Source organism: Ischnura elegans, chromosome 1 (assembly GCF_921293095.1).
Source record: "Ischnura elegans chromosome 1, ioIscEleg1.1, whole genome shotgun sequence".
Classification (NCBI taxonomy): domain Eukaryota; kingdom Metazoa; phylum Arthropoda; class Insecta; order Odonata; family Coenagrionidae; genus Ischnura; species Ischnura elegans.
This window is the reverse complement of record NC_060246.1, coordinates 65472915-65492522: the sequence shown is the minus strand read 5'-3', so window position 1 is coordinate 65492522 and position 19608 is coordinate 65472915. Positions and strand designations below refer to the sequence as shown.

At 38.4% G+C, this 19608-nt stretch overlaps 1 protein-coding gene across 1 annotated transcript in view; it reads right to left on the bottom strand.

The window, feature by feature from the left end:
* LOC124162378 (guanine nucleotide-binding protein G(o) subunit alpha) overlaps positions 1-19608 on the bottom strand; it is a 273531-nt gene that overhangs the window by 185769 nt on the left and 68154 nt on the right. Inside the window, exons 2-3 of the mRNA XM_046538898.1 lie at positions 14887-14929; positions 5592-5733 (exon numbers count right to left, since the gene is read on the bottom strand). Of these exons, the coding sequence (XP_046394854.1) occupies positions 5592-5733; positions 14887-14929 (185 nt within the window). The remainder of the gene's footprint in view (positions 1-5591; positions 5734-14886; positions 14930-19608) is intronic.

Genomic DNA, 19608 nt, shown 5'->3' with positions numbered 1-19608 from the left:
AGTATCAATAACATGTATTTTGAACCATTGGTGAACTGGCACCTATAAAAATAAAAAGAAGTTCCACTTTAGGAACTTCTGTTCGAAGGTTAAATTGATTATTATATCAACTCCATTAAAGTTCAATCGAATCGGTAACTTAGCGAAATACTCACAACAGTAAAAAAGTTTCAACAGGCCGTAAGAGTTACGGGTACAAGCAGAATCAGACGAACAAATTCAGTATTGTTAGATTTCGCGTTTTCCCGGCGAACTGTAGAGATGATGTCTTATTGTGATATACCCTGGGTGAGTAAACGTAAAGCTTCCGACGTTTCACGTGGCGACTTGTTACACATTCTCATGGGAACTTTCGCGAATCGACACTGTTAGCTGGTTTTATGCGGACGTTGGCGTCGAGGGATTGGTCGTGCTCCGAGTGCTGTACTGGAGGAGCGTTGACCATAAGCCGTTTTTATGGAGACACTTTTACGAAGCGCTCACAATGACGGTGCTAAACAGTTGGCTTCGCTCTGTTCATGTATATTCTTTACCAAGAGTTACTGATGAAATAGCCTGGATCTCGTTATTCTTCTCAATTCTTATTTCTATCGCTCTTAGCCTCAGTCTGGACCATCGTATTAAATGGAACGATGCGAGTGTTCTCTGTCGCACAGGAAATTTTTGGGATCGCTAAACGAAAAGAGCGTTAGAAATCAGGAGGGACTTCTATCGAGATGAAGGCTATACTATCAGTAACTCTTTGAATTTAAGACTGAGAAGAATACAGATGAACAGAGCGAAGCCAACGGTCGAGGGCTTGAGTTCAAAGGTCCTCCAGTCCAACAGTCGGAGGAAAATGAAGAAATGTAGGGCTACATCACACCAATCCTAGTATTGCAATACTGTTTTTGACCACCAACCACGTATGATATGACGAGAGGGTTACAGCACATAACTTTATACCTGTCCGATGACACGTTGGGCCACAGTTCCCTACCATCTTTAATGAGGTTATAATTCCAGCAGTGAACTTCTCTTAAGGCCGTTTTACACGGGGCACGGAATTGCGCAGGTTAGAGCCGCATTAATTTCTACAATGGCGTGGAATTGCGCGAATGCAATAACGAAATTAGAACAGGGGCTATTTTGCCGTCTCGCATCCACGCATTCTCGCACGTGTTCTAGCAATTCACCGCTTTACACGACGCAATTTTGATTGCGCCTTCGCACGTACGTCAGATTGCGCAATTCCGTGTACCGTGTAAAACGGCCTTTACATATTCCTTCCTAGTCTCTACCCATACGTCATACCAATCCCCTTGATATGAGACCCCAATTCGCTGGAGATAGACTCGGAATAGCATCGAAGGTGCGAGGGATAAGGAAATGGCAAACGCTATGGGATCAGAGGGAGGCGTTTGATCGATTCACCAGAATTACGGTCGCGATTTGACCGGGAGGACGCAGGCGGATCGCAGAACCCACCGGATCGACTTATCTCTATGAGCCCGGATCGACTTATCTCAGGAATTATGCCCTGGAGCCTCATTTTCATATACATGCGTGGTTTTTCCAAGGCTGACGCGTCAGTTTTGAGGTCGATCGATTTGAATTTTACAACTGACGAGATATTGAAGGTAAATCATTCGAGTCTCCGTAGGGTACTTTAAAGTCAACTTTTGGTAATTTATTTGTGTTAATAGGAAATTTACTTAAAAATTTACGCTCAAGGGCATTTTATAAAACATTTGAAAATAAAGTGCAGATATACGACGATACAAAAAAGAAACGACCGATTTTTATCTTCTCGATTCACGTTAAAGCTAATTTTTAAGTTTTCTTTACTAACCATTGCAGTATACTTAATATATAATTAAATACACACACTCAGAACCCGTGCGCAAGCTTTTAGTTGGTTCATTGATAATAATAATTTTTCAAATCTGGAGAAACAAACGATTATTAAAGTTCATCCTATTTTATTTAAACGCTTGGTATCATAAATGGCCATCACATTTATTTATATTTAAGTAGGCCCGAATTTTTTTAGAACAGGTTTTAGGAATGGATCTTTCTCCAATATATATCGAATATTCTTTTTCTTCAACTGTATCGAATTGCTACAACATATAGGATTTTACATCCAAGGGCATAGTTCACCAGGAATTAAATAGTAGATGATCATAAACTGGATATTAGTGATTATTATATATTAGATATTAATTAACGTCAGATATTAATGATTAATTTATTAGAAGTAGCTATTGACAAGGTATCCCATCAATGATATCAGTCGATAGCCACAAAACAGCTGAAGTCTAGCAATAGCAAGAAAAATTCGCTTTGCCGTATTGAACAACATCTTATCTTATGAATTGAAAATGCTAAATGACGAAAAAAAAGAACGAGCACATAAAAATTTTACCGTTGATTTTAAACCTATTTTCCTAATTAATTTATAATCTCCAAGCAGACACGCCATTTATGACTCGCGAAAGCGACTTCGACATGCTGCTCATTCCAGCTACCGAACCGAGCAAGCTAATCGCAGGCATTATCTCACCAACTTCCTATTTTAGCCAACGTCGCTACGAAGGCTCGATAGTACGATATCCAGACTTATGAATTAAACGCCATCTGGTGATCTAATGGGCAAGCTATCAGGATCGAATATGATACGGGCTGGTATGATTAAATGAGTACAGGGCACACACACAAATATTAGGCGAGACTACTGGTGGAGGTGGTGATGACGTGTGAAAGCATTACATATATATTACCATTGTTATCTCTATGGTACGGTGCACTCGGTAAGTTGCTTGGTAGCCTTTATAAAGATTAAAGGTAACGGTTCGGTAGTCAGGGGATAGACAGGGGATCACACCCAAAAAAAACAATTCTAAATCTGATGATGAATCAGGAAAAAGCTTTCAAAATAAAAATCTGCAATTTTATCTAGAAAAGCATTTCCAACGAAACATATTCCAAAAACGAGTTCATAGGACTTGCATTTCGTACGATTTCCAATGATGAATAAATTTAAGCAGGAAAATCAAACATTCAAATGACATACGAATTTATATTACAAATCTTTCCTTTAAGTCAAGATACGAAGAAAAATAGTTTTAATTAGACACTTTGTCAGAGATTAATGGTAGGCATAGGAACGTAAGAAACCTCAGAGTAAAACTATATACAATAAAACTAAAGATTCTCGAATATTGCAGACAAAGGAGTACTTTCAAAATCGATCTTTAAGAAGCTGAAACTCATGCTGAGAATTCATAACAACCTATTACAATCCAAATAGCAATAATTGACTACAAAATCGTAACAGTTAACAACTTCCAATATTCGCTGGTATTGACAACGGTAAATCAGCTAATTTCAAAACCACACTCACAACATAGATAGAATTGGACAAATAACTTCCAGCCAGAATACTCAATGAGTTTGCAACGGTATTAGGAAGGTAGTAAGCCCTCAGATATCCTGCCAACGTATACCACGAACTTTGTTATATACGCGCTCTCAAAAATTAAGGGGTGATTATTTTTCATTACATTACATCATTGCAGCGTTTTAAAAAAGGTGAAGCATGTAAATCACAATTAGAATTCTAAATGAAATGACCACAAATTTTCGCCGACCGAAGGCGATCTAAATTTTTTATGAATAAATTCATAAATCATACAGAAAAAAATTAAATGTCAATAACCTTGTGGCAGTGCATACACGATTGGATTCGCAAATGAGGACGAAGATATGAAGAGTTATTTTCTGCCCGGATATACCAGATCCCAACTGGCAGCATTGTGTTTTCCAGCGATATGCACATTGAATGAAGGCCAATGAACAAATGAGACTGCAGATTAAAGCATGGAGAGTCCGTGCATGCACAGCATTTCAACGAATGAGAAAATAAGTCGTACGAAAGGAAATGGTAATCTTCACTTCCCACACCATATGGCCAGGACGCTCTGACGAAGCAGTCCCTCAGTTAAAGGAAGCCGTAAGTAGTGCCCTCCACTAATAACGTTAATTTTATTTAAACAGTGCACCTCCGTTAAGAGGAAACAATTATTTAAGTACTCGGCCCAAAGAAAAAAATCCAGTACATGGGAATAAGGTGGATGTGGTGGCTAAAGAGAACACTTCAAGTATAGCAGTCCGTGGTTTGAATAGTAGCGTCAAGCCGAGGTCCCCTAGGCGCCTTTGGCTAAGAGCAGCAATGCCGACGCCGAGTTTCTCTCCATCCTTCCTCCCAAACCCTTTCTTAAGGCGGAAATGACTGTAGATCACTTCCTCCAATATTATATACCACAGCAGTTCATGGTGATCCACTACGCCTGCATTTACACTATTCTCAGTCATAATCCTATTCTAGGGGATAAAGGCATTGATAACAAAAAGCTTCACTAAGAAATAGTTTTGGCAGTTTCACACGATGCTGTATGGAATTATTTAAGGTAATATCATTACATACAAAGTAATGTTACATAAATTTTCATTTCAACCCTATTGGTTTCAATATGCCATTGGTATTATCACTGGAAAATTCCCAGAGTAAAGGGACTGAGCGGAATTCTCCTTTGATTAAACTACATAATCGCAGAAATCAGTCTTGTTATAATAAAACGTCACGGAAGATGAACAGTTATGTATTAATTCTATGAGAACATCACTCAAAAGCTTAGTACTATTTAACGAAGTTTGGGTACATTATTTCATAAAAAATTTTGAGCTCGCCAGTAGATCAATGACAACGATATTACTACCGAAGGTAAGCAAAATATCATAGCGTTAAAATTACAACATAGGGGATTGTGTTTCCCAACAGAGGGCTCATTTTTTTTATCGCACACCATCTTCAGAAACGCACAGAGTATTCAAAGTAAAGCTGATGATTCGCATCAAGTACGGCCAAATGCAGTACTTCTTGGGCCAAACACAGTGAATGTCACGTTTGCAGAAACAACCGAATCATAGTGAGGCTCCACAACAGGAAATATACTAGATACTGATAGACTACAATTAACATACCAATGACATACTTCAAGTACACAGAATGCCATTAGCTCCAAGAAACGATTAGAAAACTATAAAAGGCACTCAAAAATAGAAAAAAATCCTCCAAAATATGCGCGTAAATACCTACTGCAAAAATAGAGGGTAAAATCAAAATCAAGATGATGAGTACGATTTAGCACTGCCCAAAAAAAGCTACGGGAGGACAAAATGATAAAACAGCGTAAAAATCTTTCCAATGTTAGACGATTGCAAAAAAACATGGAGAGAGTTCACAACTAACACCTCCCAGACATTTCCCGCTGCTGTGTTTGTCGGAGCTGAGGTCGAGATAAAAGACCCGTGACAAATCACACTATTTATACGCTCGAATTCAACCACTTCCAAGCATTCAAGCCCTTATCGTCAAGTGAGGAAAGGAAATGGGAAAGCCCGTTCCATAGCACGCGCACTCGACAGACAGGACCATCGAAATTTACGAATCCCACGGGAAGGGAGAGAAAATGTGGGACACTCCACCGCGAGTGTTTCAGCTTATTTTGGACATTGCGAGGCTAATTAGGGCAATTCAGGGCACTCACCTCTCTCTCATTGTTCCCAAAAGCGATGCCGAGGTTTGGCATTGCACGAAGGATAGCCACGAGTGACTGTATCGTGTTGCTGTACACAACCGGCCGATATTGCTTGAAGTCTTCCGACGTGAAACCGCTCTCGTGGATGATCCTGGAAAGCAAGAGTGTTCTCATTACTTAGTGATCGAGAAAAAAAGACAATAATGGATTAAAAATGTTCTTATTAGATTCAGTATGAATAACTGAGAACGCAGGCCTTGTTTTCCAAGGCCTTCGATGACTGGAGTAAAACTCAACGATTTCACATATAATTTTAATGTATAAATTTACAAACTGTTTTCGACCATTGTTATAGTTCAGCGATTTTTGCTACATTTCCGTTCGTTCTTGGACCAATATTTAAAAAATAGTATTCCTAAAAGTGCTAAAGAATTCCATATTTTGCATGATGATTTCCTTGGCTAAAATAAGAGCAACACTTTTTTCCGTTTTTTATTAGCCACTGTAGCCATGGGGGGTTTGATAAAATATATCACTCCTTTCCCACTTGAGGGCATTCTTTATCTAGCAAGTGATCGTGCATTTGGTACTGCCAAAATACTCATACGAAAAACAGACACGATATACATGCCTGAAGAGCTGTGCACACTTATAGAGAAGACAATTGGAAGTATCAAAGTCATCCAGGTGGAGAATGAAGACATCATTGACTCCAAGAAAAGGTGGCCAACAAACCACGAGAAGGCATTATTTTGAAATGAGTGCCATGCAAAAATGCCTAAGAATAAGAAAGTAGCCTTTCAAATCTCGAATTTTATATCCTCATCGTACAGAGCAGAAAAAACCTGGTACTGCGGCAACGCAAAAACGCATTGACAGACAAAAGGGTTGTGAATCTAGTTAGGGAAATCAGCCGGTATCTCTCCTCCATCACCATATTGTAGGGCTTACGATGTCATAGACCCAATCAATCATAAAATATGGCAGACATAAAAATATTGGTCGAGTACATTCCATATGTACGTAGAGGTTTTTATAAACTGCTTTTCTGAGCTACAACAATGAAGAGTAGGAAGATATTTGAAAAATGTTTAATCATCAATGACTTCAATGATTTTATGTCATAATTTAGTATATTTTTGTAGTAAAATTACTATATTTGCATATTAAGGGTTGTCATATAAAATCCCACAAAACTCGTTTGATTGGGAGCACAAATAATATTTAACATCTGAAAAAATCATTAGTGCTTTGGAAAAGGCAATTTCATCAGAATAGATTGCTACGAGTGATTCCCAACCAAACATGATAAATAAAATGTTATTCTAGCACAACTTTAAGGTAACTATGAGATTTTTCTGGTACTGTGTGCAGATTTTGGTACAAATACTTTCTCTATGTTTCTGAAAATATTTATTTTTATGAAGATATGACCTTTTCAATACTGATCCAATTATTTTAATAATAATAATTATAATATTACCCTGATTTACTGATATCATATTTTTTAATTCCGATAAATATTAACACAAACAAAGACTAAGAGAGCTTTTATTTAGAGCTTTATTTGTTGAGAAATAATTTTCAGAGTAACATTGCTACGGTACACAATTGTATACAGAGACGGCAACTACGTCACATGAATCAAATGTGTAAATCTCTGAAACGCATGCAATGAATTTTTAACGACCAAACATTATTGCTGATAAGAATATGATAATTTATCAGAATTTCTTGCATTCAGAGGTAGATTGCATACGTTAACAGTGTAAACTTGACATAAATCAGTGAATGAATTTAAAACACTCACAATTCGCACAAAAATAATACTTACAATATTGATGAATGCGCAAGTACTTTTAAGAAATGAAAGTGGAGATTTTACAAATACATTTACAGCTTCAGATAACATTAAATCAAACGAGAAATCAAAATTCATTGAATGCATAGGTAAATCAGTATCATTTCCCACCATGATTAAATGCACTTAATCATATTGGTAATATTTTTACAGTCCAATCTCCTTAAAGAAAGAAAAAATTAGCGCCAAAAAGTCGAAACTTTTATTTAAAATATTATTAACAGCTGAAAAACGTTTTAAATTATTACATATCTTTGTATTTATTTTAGCAGAAAATTAATTGAAAGGTAACTTTTGAAGGTAATTGATCATTAAAAAATGCAATCGATTGATCTCAGAAAAACCACCCCAAATCGCTTTCTGGATTAGCTATCTTAAATTATACGTTTTCAACCCATCGGCCCCATGAATCTATTTTAAAGAACCTTGATGCTGATCCATTCCAAAAGTACTTTAAGATGGTCTAAATCAGAACCCCTCCTCTGCAACCCCATCAGGAACACGCGTCTGTTGCTTCCCACTGGAAGTAATGAGGCTTCAGATAGATTAAATGTAGGTCTTCCGCGCGTGCAACAACAAATTTTCCGCTCGACACATCATATCGTCGATTGGAAGCCATTCCCCTTCACGGAAACCACAAGTGAGTTAAGTTCGTAAAGGCCGGTAAATCAGCCATGAAAGCCTACCTGGTAGGACTTCCCTTGAGTCTCCCCAAAAAATAACGACCGAGAAGCACGACAGGACATATCTTTTTTCCTCGAGGGAAAGAAATTAAAAAAGATATTTGAATTAATGCGGAACTAATGAGAGCAGGATCGTTGATTACACACGCGCCACAAAAAATGCATTCAAGCAACTAACTATCACTTCCCATGGTGTCTAACTCATCGATAAACAAATGCTGTTAGATACTAAGATGATTTTGAAATTTACATGAATTACATATTTATACCGCTTCTCGATTTAACTCGAGTACCTTAATGCAAGCCAAATGAAAATTTCCTATTTTCAAATGCGATAACCAGATATTATGGACACCCAATTTTGTTAGTGGAAGTCTATCGAGTATCATTAGGATGCATATTTTAAATTTTTTAATGAAAATGACATTAACTCCGATTCTCTAAGAAACCCATTATCATAAGAGTCTAAACAAATTTTCCTATTATTAAGAGCAGTTTTAAGAAAATTATTTTTACCAGAATTTTTTTATTAGCATCCGATAGATTACCTTTAGAAGAGAAGGTACATTTTTAAATTAAAGTGAAAACGAGATTCACCTCGTTTCACATAAAAATCTAAACATCGCCTTAAAAAAGGATAGAAAAATTTTCTTATCATTAATGCTATTTCAGATTACTACTAATACCTAGTTTTATTTGCCTGAAATCAGATCGAATACATTTAATCGAGCACATTCTGAATTCTTCTTCACAATGACATTTACTTGGGAACCTGGGGAACCTCCACGTTTCACGAGAGAGCTTTATTTAAAGAGCAGTTTTCAGAAAATTATTGATATCAGAATTTTTTGTTTTACAGCTGATCAATTACTATCAGAAGAGCACATTTTTTAATTAAAATGAACACCATATAAGCTCTATTACTCGCCAAAATCTAAACGTTGCCTACAGGATCGATAGAAAACTTTCTTATCATGAAAGTAATTGTCAGATTAAAATAGATGCCTAATTTTATTTGACTGTAATTAGATCGACTACTTTTACAAGAGCACCTTTTAAAATTTTTCTTCTCAACGACATTTACTTGGTATACCGGGGGAACCTCCGAACTGTTTCACGAGGGAGTAATGCGCGAGTACTTGGCAAGGCAATTCACCCCACCACCACCACCGCCGGCACGGAGCCTCAACTTGCCCACAGTGAATTCGTCGGCGAGGCAAGGAGAAGAAGAACAAGAAGAAGCCAGCCGTGGAGTGGTGGGGTGTGGAGGAGGAGTAGGAGGAGTTGGGGGAGACTACTACTGCTATACCTCCTCCTCATCCTCTCCAAAGGCGCGGTTCCAACGGCGGAGGGTGGGGTTTTTGAGGTAGGGACACTTGTTGCTCTCACTAACGGGAAAGAGAGCGAGCGACCACGATTGCCAGGGACCCCTCCTCCTCCTCCAACCCCCTCCCAAAGCCTCCTTTCTCTTTCTCTCGCATGCCTCCCGAGTTTTGCAGGAGCGCAGCAGTTTAGAGGACCACGGGCGGGGCAGGAGGAGGAGGAATATAGTAAGGAGACGGTATAAATGCCGTTTAGCGTAAGCGTGAGCGACCGTCGGGAGAAAAAATTTGGACGAGGAAAATATTTGGCAGCCGGGATCCGTTTAGCAGATGTTCCACGGTCGCGGCCTTTCGACATCGCGGCGTTTTTATGAAGAGGTTCTAACGCGACTTCGCGAATCGATAAATAACCGCTTTGCCCTAAATAATTTTCAAATTATTTTCCAAATATCACTTTTATTGATAGAATGCCATAAGGAATGGTATTCCAAATTATCGTAAAAAAGCAGTAGGGCATATTTCGGGGTTCCGTCCGCGTTGTCATTTTGATGGCGACGTTTCACCTACTGTACTGCAGGCGTCCGCAGGCCAGGCTGAAGATGACCGCCTACAGCTCAGTCCACAAACGTCGCCATCAAAATGACAACGCGGACAGAACCCGGAAACATACCCACAGCGAACCTGAACGCCGCCAAAACCTACATCAGAAATATTACACAAAAGGTCCATATCTATTAACGAAAATACTTTCGATGCGGGCTAATATGGACAGAAGAACGGAATACTGCGCCTTATTTACGGATCTATGCTTATTGTTTTTAATAAACCACTACCGCGTCAAAATCTTTGCTTGGAAAATCCCAAAATTCAATCCCCAGGGTATTAAACTTCAATGACATAGTTCTCTTTGAAAATGACATTTGCACTCGCTACAGTTACATGTTAAAATCTTCGTGTTAAACCATACCTGTACTGAATACCGAGAAAATTCAATTTACTTTTCGTGATATAACAATGAAAATTAATTTCCGGCCAAAGTGAATTGTAGGCCACTTATTCAACTGTTAACCCAATCTCAGCGTGTCCCTCGGTGGTTGTATTAAATGTGTTTTTTCATCAGATGGGAAGTAATAAACAACACCCATTTCGTGATGACTACAGCTCAGGAAAACAATGAAATATTAAACAGCAGCAACTTAGATTTCAAAATTCATTTTTCTCCTTTCCATTAAATAATACGCATTTATAAAATTATTTTGGAAGATACGACAAGGTGAAGAAGAAGGTTTCTCTAAAACACACAGTTGTAAGATGTAAATCTAGCCCAGAAAGGTTCGATAATTGAACTATAAATACAGCTAGTAATAGGAAATACGTATTATGAGAAATGCTCACATCTGAAAAATAGATTATTGGTAAAAATGTACAATTACCTAACTTAAACATGTTCCTTACCATGTATAAAAGTAATTATTCTATATTTTACTTATCAAAAGAATATTTAAATGTATCGAAACGCAGGATTCAGAACAATATATCCCCATAATCCCTCAATATCAACAAATTGGGAAATTATACCGTTCGTAGCAAATTATCAAGTAAATAAAACTACCATATCATACAGAGAAGAATTAATTATAGCGATTCAAAATTTAGCAAAGTGTAATTTGGAGAGAACCTTTATTGCAAAAGGTATTAGAGGCATAATATGATAAATATATTAATCTTTAGCCTAATTAGAACTTGAGACACCTACAATATTCCCACATTTGTTTTCCACAGGGTAGTTTAGCACTCTTAACTTTTACCTAACCTACCCATTGTAGCACAAGCAAAAAAAAACTCAACGTGCATTTATGCCGGGGAAATTACAAAATGATAAGCTAAAAATATTTCCACCAATACTTAGAGCTTGTAATTCATATGGCTACCAAAAGGGATCGCCTGAAAATATATTTTTATCCTTATCTCTTAAAAAAAATAGAAGGTGGTTCAGATTTACGTAGAATCGTAATAGAGAAGAAAATTTATACGGAACAATACGTTCGGAGACCAACCATTTCCTTCAAATTTGAAAATTGACTGGAAAACTCGTAAACGAGGGTCAGCTAAAATCGTGGTAGTTAATTCAAGGCCGGCAGGCTAAGAAAGCTCGGGTCACGGCATTCGCGGGAGAGGAAGATCCTTAAAGAGCTGAGGCCAGTTCCTGCCACACGCCACCTAAAGTGATTTGTGTGCTACCGTGTGGATAGCCTCTTATTACACCCAAGGCCCATTCTTTCCGTCTCCACCACCCTTCATTCGCTAACAAGCACGACACCCACCACCTCTTCACAGCCACGCCATCGACTAACGACCCCATTCCAAATCCAGAAAATAGCTAAACAGAATAGGCAAGAATATAAATACAATGCTTTCGTGGAACAGGGCGCTGGAATGTGAAAAACTCTCTATAATTTTATTGAAACACAAAAAGACTTCAGTCAATTTCCTCAGATATTTCCAAACCGACCTGGGTTTTGGTAAGTCAATTAATATTTTGTAGTAGGTGACTCGAGGGAGATGCAGGAAAATTAAATACCAGTGGAAATTTACATTAGTACTTTAGTGTTATAAAGAGCATCCTAGTTTTCCAAGAGTTCTAGCAGGCCACTTTAAGTATGTTTCAACCTCTTATTAATGTCTCCAAGCAAGGTTTTAACCGGCAGGAGGGAAGGTCAATGATATAAACCCCCATCCAAATATTTTGGGGACACAGTTTACAAGGTAAGCACCTCCAAGTAAAAAATGAGCTACCCTCCAAATCATCCCCCTCCTACAAAAGAACAACGCTTAAAATTATTGTCTTTACGGCATTGCCTCTCCCTACTACCCCGAGATATGTTTTAAAACAAGCTTTGTTCTGCAAATTAAAAAGTACGCAATTTCTCGACCTAATTCACCAACCTACGTGAACTTCAAAACGCACCATACAAAGCCATAAATAACATGATTGCATTCATAACTGCATGGACGCAAGATGATACAAAATCCTTGTTCTAAACCTTATATCGTTTCAATCATTGTTGAAATAAAGCGTTTATTTCGAAGATGCACGATTTCGTGCGTCGTGCAAAACGGTTATAGTAGTGCCACTCACCTTCCCACCATTTTACTCATCCCAGATTTTCGATCCCCCCCGGCACGATGAACTTTGGTTCGGAGAGAGCTTTGGTGGTACGCGGGTTGCCTAGGAGAATATTGTGTTATCAATTCACACATATCGGAAAATTTAACATTTCAGTGAACCAGCTATGCATTTCGTCTGCATAGAGCTGAAAGTTTATTTCATCGTTGTTTATAGGTCAATATTGTGAAATTTAACCATCACGAATAATGATGGTATGGTATTTGGAGGAGGCGACCGACAGCTGAGGTCATTTGCGCCATGAGGGAAGGGTAGGTAAGGAAGGGTGGAGGGAAACCTGGCGTCGGCATTAGCCTGCTCTTAACGAAAGGCGCCAAGGGGACCACGGCCTAACGTCCCATCCGACGGACGGAGTGTTGCGCTTGAAATGTCCTCCACACAACATTCAAGCAGGGATCGGGCAGTCTCTGAAAATTCTCTGCCGCTGCCGGGATTTGAACCCGGGCCCACAGGGTGGGAAGCCAACACTCTAGCAACCACACCAACCCGGTCCCCCACGAATAATGAATGTCTGAAGTTAGTTCCCCTTGGGCTAATGGTCTCCTCAGAAGATATATCACTGGTAGTCAACGCGGGGAAAATTTTCGGGGGAAAATATACACCCCTAAAATCAACACCTTCCCTCCTTCAAGCCCTTCTATAAGCGTCGCACTTTGACCCGCCCTTCCCCAGAACACCGATTCTTTTGGACCGGCCGAGCCACAACTTCTCAATTACAAGTGCTCGTCTTCATTTAGCCGCTCGCCCCCCTTGCTCTCAGTGCAGGACAACAGGTACCGTTCTCTGGCTTCTCCTGCAGCGCCCCTCTTCTCCCCAAAGGGATTCTAGGAACGTGAGCGATCGCATTACTCCGAACTTGGGTACTGCTCCGCGACATATATATCGGTTCTCCATCGCGAAAGACAGGTGACAACGTGTTGCGCATTCCACGGACTATTATCAAGCTTATTAAGGCCGTTTTTCACGGGACACGGCATTGCGCAGGTTAGAGCTGCATTAAGTTTTGAGTCCTTCCCGAAAAATTTACACAGTTTTAAGAAGCGGTTGAAGAAGTAGGGACCAAGGGCTTTTCATAATGTTTTCTATTATTTTTTCAAATGTTTTCTATTGTTCTTTCAATGTTTTCTATTGTTTTCTTCCATCATATGCACATGTTACCACCAGGCCAATGGCCTACTTATAACAATTTTAATAATAATAATAATTCCTAAAATGGCGTGGAATTGCGCGAATGCATGAACGAAATTAGAACGGGCTATTTTGCCGTCTCGCATCCACGCATTCTGGCATGTGTTCTAGCAATTCACCGCTTTACACGACGCAATTTTGATTGCGCCTTCGCACGTACGTCAGATTGCGCAATTCCGTGTACCGTGTAAAACGGCCTTTATGAAGCTGAGAGTGACATTTTACACCGATACGATAACAGATTCCTTGCTTCATTTGTCGTTTGTTCCACTTTACCTAAACACATCCATCGTCTTTCTTTAACGCACATAAAAAAGACGCATTTGCAATCCCAATAATAAAGGAATATCTTGAGCATTTCGCAATTATTTTTGCCACACTCTCAACGGATGTTGCACTGCTAATTGTAAACCACGGGATGTCGCAAGCATTTAACTATTCATATCCCTTTGCATTTTGAAACGCAACACTTCTACGCTTACCAATCAGAAAAAAAAAGAATGAGAAAAAAATGAGTAGCGTTTATATAAGACGTCGCAGACGATTGAATTTTAATAGAATAAAAAATGAAATTATTTGGAAAATTTGAATGATTTTATACGTAGAACAAAAAATATTATTATTATAAGTGTCTAGGATTCACTTAAATTTAGATTATAAAGACATTTAAAATGAAAATTATTTCCAGCCTGAAAGTGCATTGTATCACAGAAAATCAAGATTTTCACAGCTTAAGTTTGTAAGTAATCAAGCATATAAGATAATGGAGAAATAGTACACGAGGGGTATTCCTCGAGTGAAACCAGTAAATATTATGTGGATATCCACATTAACCATGTCAGGCTCACTACTTACGATTAGTAGGCGAAACTATGTCTAAAGTGATGATCATGTAGACCAAAAGTATACTTAACCTCAATATGGAAAATTTACATCCCTTCAGCATAATGAATGCTTGACGAATAATCAGAAGTTAATTTCATAAAGGAATGAAAATATTATGATAATGATAGTATAACTACACATTTTAGTATATAAATTATTCAGAAATGTTTGAACTTACTTCATTTGTTTAACGATTGTGCTTTTCCCGGATTCTCCCGCACCTGAAATGAAAATTCAGAGCAATTAATCATTTGTGCACATAAAAGGCAATACAATGCATTGAATATTTTACACTTAAAATAAATATGCAATTCAAGTATCATTAAGCGTATGCACTACTAATTACACAATATGAAGGAAATCACTGAGAAACATGATAATATTTCGCTTCAAACTCACAAATGCATGCTTAAGTTCTGAAAGAAATCAACAATTTTTTAATTTTATTTTTTTAAAACAAAAAAGACAAATGACAAATTAAAATGAAAAATGCGAAGTGTTCGGGTAAAGAATTCACAAAGTGCCTGTAGCGTGAACCATTTGTCAATAAGAAATCGAAAAAAACGGTACACGTAGACGGTAGGTATTTCCCGATTTCTCATGACTTAAACGGTGATGATGTATATTCTTCAGCAATACATGAATAAAATCGGGTGAAGGCATAACATAAATTACTTCCGGTCATTATCTTCAATTCAAGGTGAGGCGCTCAAAACATTCGAATAACCAGAAGAAAAATCACGTACTAAATCGTGAGACTGAGATAAAGCCCACCAAAGACACTCATCGGCGTCAGAATTTCGAGAAAAATTAGACTACACTTCCAGGAATTCCTCGTCCAGGAAACGGCCCCCGTAAATGCCTCTTCCCTCAAGTGCCACAACTTGTCAGCCAAATATAAATGTATGGGTACACATTTTCATGGGGCTTGAAAATTGCAATCGGAATATTGCCTTCTTTTGATATTTCCCGAGTTTAGAAATTTACAACCCAATGAAGAGGAAAATCTCAAAAAGATGGAAATATTTCTTTTATTCTTCAGCCACATTAGAAGCGACTTACTCCAATCACTCGTGTTCTACCGGTCGCATTTTGTCTCATTTCGTGACCTTTTGGTCAATTCAGAAAATATAGGTACTTAGTTATCAGATATGAGGTTATACGAGACATGAACAAGGCTCAATACTATACACTCTGAAACTTTCAAGATGATAGAGCATGCTTTAAGCAATTAATACGTTACGAGATACGACCGGTTGGGTGGAAGTTATGTCTAAATTTAAACTGTAAAACTTTGCAATATCCAAATTTTTATTTATATACTAATAATTTCGATAGTATAGCGACAGAAATAGATCATCTAATCTAAAGCTGCTTCTTCCGATTCGTATTTCCCCCCCAAAAAAGTAGCCGGACTCCCTATGTACTACTAAGCATGACTCCGTCCACGATTCCAAATTCTAAAAGAACACGATTGGAGTATGATACAAACGTGGACACGGCTAATAACGCTAAGTGGCATCGGACTTCACGGCGTGAAAACGTGTCCACGCGCGACACCATTTGTCCGTCGCGTCGGTTCGATAAATTCAGCGGACAGGAAGACACACAGTGACGTCAGACAACCAGCTTGATCATTGTTGGGCTCCGTGATGGTTTCCACCACGCACACTGGGCGCTAACTGTCCGAAGCACGAATATTACAAAAGAAGATCCTCAAGTCTGCCTTCAAATGTGTTGTCACCCACCGCGTAATTAAATGGGTTTACAAAAGTCGCTGCTCGGGTCGCTGACGGGCAAATTGATGCGAGTTTCACGGTAAAATAAGGTATAATAAGGGGTACAAACCGAAATTTATACACATGATGATGTGACCTATCAAATTCATTACTTTTCAAGGCATTTACTCGCAATTACTAACATTTTACTGTAAAATATTTAAACAAAGTGGATTGCATTGCACTCTTCACCGCGCTGTGGACATTTTTGAAAACCGATTAAAATGCGACCGAAGTGGCAATTTAAATCAGCCTTCTTTAGGATGTAATTGGGCCTCCTCTATACAGTCTTCTTGGTCGGAAGACTCTGAGGTATCGAGGGTAGGATATGGACGCGAAAAACAAAGTTACAAGTCCGAAAAAAATGTGAGCAGTCAACATGAGCCAGCACTGTTTAACAGTAGGTTAAACATCTGACAATGAGAGCCAGGAAGCATCTGTTGAAAAAATATGGGTATCTAAAAAAATTATTATTTCCCTATACTTCCAGACAGCCACAGTTTGTATTCTTGCGATTTCGGTGGGAGATAATGAGTGTCTCAAAAATTCAAGCAGAATTCATGGTGAAATATTTCTCAGAACTGCTCATTTGACATTGAAAAACGCCCTCGATTTGCACATAATGTGGGCACCTGAGATGTAATAAATACGAACTACGGCAAGTGAAAAGGATATTACTACCTAATTTCGTTCTAAAGACAAATAAGAGGTCATAAATCAAAAATATACTTCGTTCTAAGTGAAAGCTCAGGCCAACAACATCAGTTATCAAGTCCAATAATCATCAAATAGAAATATATACAGAAGATTAAAGGGTAAAAAAGTCATAATGAAAATGAAAAAGCAGGAGCAATTTCCACAATTTTACATTTATTAATACTACCGGTTTCGCTTTTCAGCATCATCAGGTAAAAAAGTCGTTCGGAATTTATTAACGAAAAAAATTAAAAGAGCCTTGCTAAGTTATGAAAATGGATGAGGCACCCAGAAAAGCCCCGAGCCTTGTTGTTGACGAACTCAAACTCATTTTGCATAGGAGGTACTTCGCTCGAGTACTTCGTTGGTTGCGTGCCAGCAGTATTTATTACCCAGGGAAAAGTGCGTATCTCGAGCAGGTTAGAAGTCCAACAAAAGTTTAAAACAAACCGAAAACCTTTCACTTTCAATACTAAAATTCTGACGTTAACGACATTTGTTACAAAAGATATTCATATAATTGTTTTTTGACGCTTAACTAATTGGGATTTAAATATAAACATAACTTAAATAATTAAAAATAACAAAATTGCATAGAGTTCGACAACAAATATTGAACCGCAAATTGAAGTGGAGATTTTCTACTTTATGCCGGTGAAGTAAAATTTATGAATTAACTAGATTATGTCAAATGAGGTAGCCACTAAGTACCCCAATCCATCAGAGGACACGTCAAATACTAAACTGCCAACCTCTTCACCAAAAATAAAGGAACGAGTGACGGATGGGCGAGACCCCTAGCTAATAAATGCAATAAGTTCCAATTATTTTAGCCTACTTCCAAGCCATGTATACAGTATAACCCGCATCGTAAAAAAGAAGAGAACTGTTTGACTTGACATCTGTTGTGCGGGTGATCAGCATACTCTTGAAAGGTGACAGCCGAAGCAGATGTATCTTGCATAAACTGGCGGCAGGGAGATATACCTACTCAACGCCATAAGGCACGTATAGACAGGGACTTTTATCTGATTGAGAGATAGGGCTGCAGGGGCAGGTGCGGACACGGAGAGAAAAGCAGGGTCAAAGGGCTTGCACAAAGGGTAGGGCCAAAATAACAAGAGACCCCACACACCTGTAGAAGCAGGCAGAGCAATTTTTTCATACGTATCCATTAGGGGGCGTCAATTAATTACACGAGGTGATTTTGGCGATTTTTAGACCCCTCCTTCCCCTCAGTAAGATATGGTGAGATTTGGCTCGACCCCCTCCACCCCCCCTCTAAACAGTCTAAACTCACGTGAGATTGTTTAAAATGCGTATTTAAATGTAGTGTAAATATGTTATATATGCTCATATGCAGTGTAAATATGTTATGTACACTTCATTGTGTTGGATTTACTAAAAATAAACTATTTGTTTAATTATTTTTATTTGAAATCGGTTAAGACTAGTATTTAACATTACAAAGATCGTAGTCGACAATCACATTAGGTATACGCTTTTTCTTGCGGAAAAAAATTACCTTATATTTGCTAGGATTCGCCACTCCTCTTCCCCAAGTGAGATAAGGTGAGCTTCACCCCCTCCCCTCCTAAACGCCTCAAGTAAGTAATGGATGCCTCCCTACGTGGCATTGTGATTAATAATATTTTAACGGTTAAGTTAAGTATGCATGGAATATTTTACCAATAACTTCGGCTTGCCCCTTCTCACATTGAATTATTTTCATATTAACTCGGCGTAACGCCTCCAACTCATTATTATTTCCAAGCATACATCTTTCTTCCGCCCCATTCCTGCTTACCTAATATCCTTCACCATAACACGGTTTCCAACACTCACTTCTCCGAGATAGTATTAAGGAAAGGCGCTTTAATGGGTACAAAAGTGACGCCAGATCAATCTTACGTCATCGTTACACAAATTTATTTCGAGAAGTTGAGCATATGAATTTACAGGGGAACTCCATTTGAAATTCGCCTAATGTGACGCCCAAAACCTTAAGAAATAGATGTTCCAAGTCTCACTTGAGGAACGATTCCTAGACACCCTCTGCCTTCTCCATTTCTCTAGCAGTATCCACGCCCAACATGTCTACGAGTAGTATTAGAGCTTCCGCCCATATCACCATCTCCTCCGTAATAACAATACGAACGCCCAGCCTATCCTCATCATGTTAATGTAACGTACACGTTTCAGTCCCGAAAATGAATTTGAAAAAATAAATGAGGTCAGTTCACACTCAGGCAGACTCAATGGAATGCATTGAAGATAAGAGAGGTAGAACCATGGGAATACGTATTCATAACCTTTATAAGGGTCGAATATAAAATAAAACGAAGGATTTACGGGAAATCACAATAAAAATATACACATCCAGATGTATTTTAAAATCTAATTTCATAGTTTTGACCATGAGATGC